The 4,359-nt window shown below is 44.3% G+C and overlaps 1 protein-coding gene across 1 annotated transcript in view; it reads right to left on the bottom strand.

Annotated features, from left to right (window-relative positions):
• Positions 1–1,995: 1,995 nt before the first annotated feature.
• Positions 1,996–4,359, bottom strand: part of LOC135556911 (centrosomal protein of 152 kDa-like) — a 51,290-nt gene continuing 48,926 nt past the window's right edge. Inside the window, 1 exon segment of the mRNA XM_064990318.1 lies at positions 1,996–4,271. Coding sequence (XP_064846390.1) covers positions 3,304–4,271 — 968 coding nt within the window. The 3' untranslated portion in view covers positions 1,996–3,303.

Raw genomic sequence — 4,359 nt, 5'->3', positions numbered from 1 at the left:
GCAGTGGGCGGTGTACATGTTCTCCATAATCCCCCCCTGTGGGTTGCCAGATTGAGTTTATTGAACATTTAACTGATATTTCACATGAACAAAAAAAAAGAAAAAACATCTCTGATATGATCAAGAATTATGTACATATGGCTCAAATTAAAATAAACAGCTGATAATCGTCTGTTACTGGCAAGCAGCTGGAAATACCATTTACAAACGTCATTCAATACAGAAAGAATATGGCAACCAATGCCCTGTAACAACCTTTGAGCGAGCCTAGTGGGCGGGCACATCACCCAACCAGTAGTTCAGCACTGATTGGATAAGACTTATGAAAGACCTTTGTGAAAGGAACACTAGAGTTGTGAGCTAATATTCATTGTGCCATGTGTACAGATGTTGTAGACAGTAAAGTAGCCTAGTAGAGCCTCAATTCAGCAGACAGTAGAGGAACATAGTAGAGCCTGATTCAGTAGACAGTAGAGGAACATAGTAGAGCCTGATTCAGTAGACAGTAGAGGAACATAGTAGAGCCTGATTCAGTAGACAGTAGAGGAACATAGTAGAGCCTGATTCAGTAGACAGTAGAGGAACATAGTAGAGCCTCAATTCAGCAGACAGTAGAGGAACATAGTAGAGCCTGATTCAGTAGAGAAGCATAGTAGAACCTGATTCCGTAGACAGCAGAGGAACATAGTAGAGCCTGATTCAGTAGACAGTAGAGTAGCATAGTAGAGCCTGATTCAGTAGACAGTAGAGGAACATAGTAGAGCCTGATTCAATAGACAACAGAGGAACATAGTAGAGCCTGATTCAATAGACAACAGAGGAACATAGTAGAGCCTGATTCAGTAGAGAAGCATAGTAGAACCTGATTCAGTAGACAGTAGAGGAACATAGTAGAGCCTGATTCAGTACACAGTAAAGTAGCATAGTAGAGCCTGATTCAGTAGACAGTAGAGGAACATAGTAGAGCCTGATTCAGTAGAGTAGAGGAACATAGTAGAGCCTGATTCAGTAGAGTAGCATAGTAGAGCCTGATTCAGTAGAGTAGCATAGTAGAGCCTGATTCAGTACAGTAGAGCAGCATAGTAGAGCCTGATTCAGTAGAGGAACATAGTAGAGCCTGATTCAATAGACAACAGAGGAACATAGTAGAGCCTGATTCAGTACAGTAGAGGAACCTCGTAGAGCCTGATTCAGTAGACAGTAGAGCCTGATTCAGTAGACAGTAGAGGAACATAGTAGAGCCCGATTCAGTAGACAGTAGAGAAACATAGTGGAGCCTGATTCAGTAGACAGTAGAGCAGCATTGTAGAGCCTGATTCAGTAGACAGTAGAGGAACATAGTAGAGCCTGATTCAGTAGACAGTAGAGGAACATAGTAGAGCCTGATTCAGTACACAGTAAAGTAGCCTAGTAGAGCCTGATACAGTAGACAGAGGAACATAGTAGAGCCTGATTCAGTAGACAGTAGAGGAACATAGTGGAGCCTGATTCAGTACACAGTAAAGTAGCCTAGTAGAGCCTGATTCAGTAGACAGTAGAGGAACATAGTAGAGCCTGATTCAGTAGACAGTAGAGCCCGATTCAGTAGACAGTAGAGCCTGATTCAGTAGACAGTAGAGCAGCCCAGTAGAGCCTCATTGATATAATACAGATCAATGCAAAATGTGCAGTTAGAAAAACTATTCTTAAATATGGACTTTTACCAAATAGGGCAATCTTCTGTATACCACCCCTACCTTGTCACAACACAACTGATTGTCTCAAATGCATGAAGAAGTCAAGAAATTCAATTCCACAAATTAAATGAAGGCACACCTGTTAATTTAAATTGCATTCCAGGTGACTACCTCATGAAGCTGGTTGAGAGAATGCCAGCTTTGCACACTCATGACAAAGGCAAAAGGTGGCTACTTTGAAGAATCTCAAAACTCAAATATATTTTGATTTGTTTAACACATGATTCCAATGTAGAAAAAAAATAGAGACTTTCAACTGTTGTCGAGTAAATAGAACCCTTTTTATTACAGTCCACATCAGTAAGATCTAAACGAAAAGTTATTCTAAATTACATTAAAGCAACATCATTTTTATTATAGAGAACTGTATTTTGTTACATGCACAGCATAACTCACAACCTTGATATAAAAATAGTTTAATTTAGAAAAACAAAAATAAATTTTAAAAAATCCTTCAGTACAGATAAAAAGCCATTAAAAGAAAACAAGACACACAGACGGAAGAAGTGTAACATTTAAGAAACGTGGAAATCATTGACTAGAACGAAGCCAGATCACACCAGGCTTGTATCCTACTGCGTATTCATCCTTTCTTGAAGGCACATTCACTGCACACCACAACCTAAGATAGCCATTGGTCCTAACACACAAGAACAAGAGGTTCACTTGTACACGTTTGTGGCAATTTAGAATTACCGTGGCGTAATGATTACCCTGCCGTAACGATGACCCCGGCGTAATGATGGCCCCGGCGTAATGATGACCATGGTGTAATGATGACCGCGGCGTAATGATGACCCCGGCGTAATGACCCTGGTGTAATGATTACCCCGCCGTAACGATGACCCCGGCGTAATGACCCTGGTGTAATGATTACCCCGGCGTAATGACCCTGGTGTAATGATTACCCCGGCGTAATGATGACCGTGCCGTAATGATGGCCGTGGCGTAATGATGACCCTGGTGTAATGATGACCCCGGCGTAATGATGACCCCGGCGTAATGATGGCCCTAACGATGGCCGTGGCGTAATGAGGCGGCAGGGTAGCCTAGTGGTTAGAGCGTTGGACTAGTAACCGAAAGGTTGCAAGTTCGAATCCCCGAGCTGACAAGGTACAAATCTGTCGTTCTGCCCCTGAACAGGCAGTTAACCCACTGTTCCTAGGCTGTCATTGAAAATAAGAATTTGTTCTTAACTAACTTGCCTGGTTAAATAAAGGTAAAATAAAAAATGATGACTGTGGCGTAATGATGACCATGGCGTAACGATGACCTCAGTCATTTCCCACATCATATCACGTGGGGCGGTTGGTAGCCTAGCGGTTAAGACCGTTCGAATCGCCGAGCCGACGAGGTGAAAAATCTGTCGATGTTGAGCAAGTCACTTAAACCTCACTTCTCCTGTAAAAGTCACTCTGGATCAGAGCGTCTGCTAAATGACTCACATATTAATGTAAATGTAAAACTGAACCAAAATACTAAATTCAAGACTCACTGAAATCTCCACGAGCTCCATTTCCTCCCTTTATAAGAACAGTGTCATGCAGAGTCTTCGGACTGTTCGCTCTTATTGTCGATGAGAGAATGGACCGTCAAAACCACCGTCCTGCTGTTGACTCCGCTTCAGCTCAGAGAACAGACTCTTAGAACACAGCCTGTTCTGGAACTGGTTCTGATTCTGCCAGTCCCCCTCAGAGCCAGGGACAGGCTCTCTGTGACTTGATCTACTACTACCAGTCTTCATACTGGGGACAGACTGAGTCAAAGCTTTGGTCTGAGGCGGGAAACTGGGGAAAGTCGAGGCTTTGGCGCAAGACTGAACATTGACAAAGTCTTTGTAAACTGTCACGTCGGAGTTGTCAGTGGTGAGGTCATCAGCTGAAGAAGGTCCACGCAAAGGGAACGGTTTCACAGTTTCCATTTTTCTGCCTGGGTGAGAGGAAACTGCGGGGACGTGGCGGCCATCTTGGGACCCATTACTGGACAAACTCCAATCACTCGATCCTCCTTCATCTCTAACGGGAAGCTCCTCCTGGACCAGGAAGGGTTTAGTGTTACTACGGTGACACAGGAAGTTGTCATCATCTGATCTCCCCGACTCCGCCCCCTGCAGGTACAGCTCCCTGCTGGTCTGGGTCCTCAGAGTAACGTTAGTAAAATCACCACGGTAACAGTCGACGGAGGTTTGACCAATTTGATGAGAGGATTTGTGAGGAGGAAGTGAGAGGAAGAGTCCCGAAGAGACATGGGGTTTCCTAAGCAAGTTTGCAGGGGCTCCTTTCTCCTTTCCATTGGTCAGGAGGTTCAGGTGGGTGGGTTTACTCACAGGCCTAGTATTCCAGGTGGTGTTGGCTGCAGCTGACGTGGTTTTGGAGTCGGGCTCAGAGGACCTCTTGGCCTTCAGGATCCTCCCCTCGTCACCACTGGACATGGTGATCTCAGGGAAGTGGCTAGCTGGACATGGGGTTTTATGAGGAGAACCTGACGCGTTGCCTGGATGGTTGTCAGTGGCGGCCTCTGTCTTTGATGACGAGCCTGTTGATACAAGAGATCATTTGGATCAATCAATCAATCTTCTTTTTTTTCCCCTAGAAGAACGATTCCATTTGATGATACTGTACCC

Source organism: Oncorhynchus masou, chromosome 15 (assembly GCF_036934945.1).
Source record: "Oncorhynchus masou masou isolate Uvic2021 chromosome 15, UVic_Omas_1.1, whole genome shotgun sequence".
In the NCBI taxonomy this organism is placed as follows: domain Eukaryota; kingdom Metazoa; phylum Chordata; class Actinopteri; order Salmoniformes; family Salmonidae; genus Oncorhynchus; species Oncorhynchus masou.
This window is presented reverse-complemented; position numbering and strand designations above follow the sequence as displayed.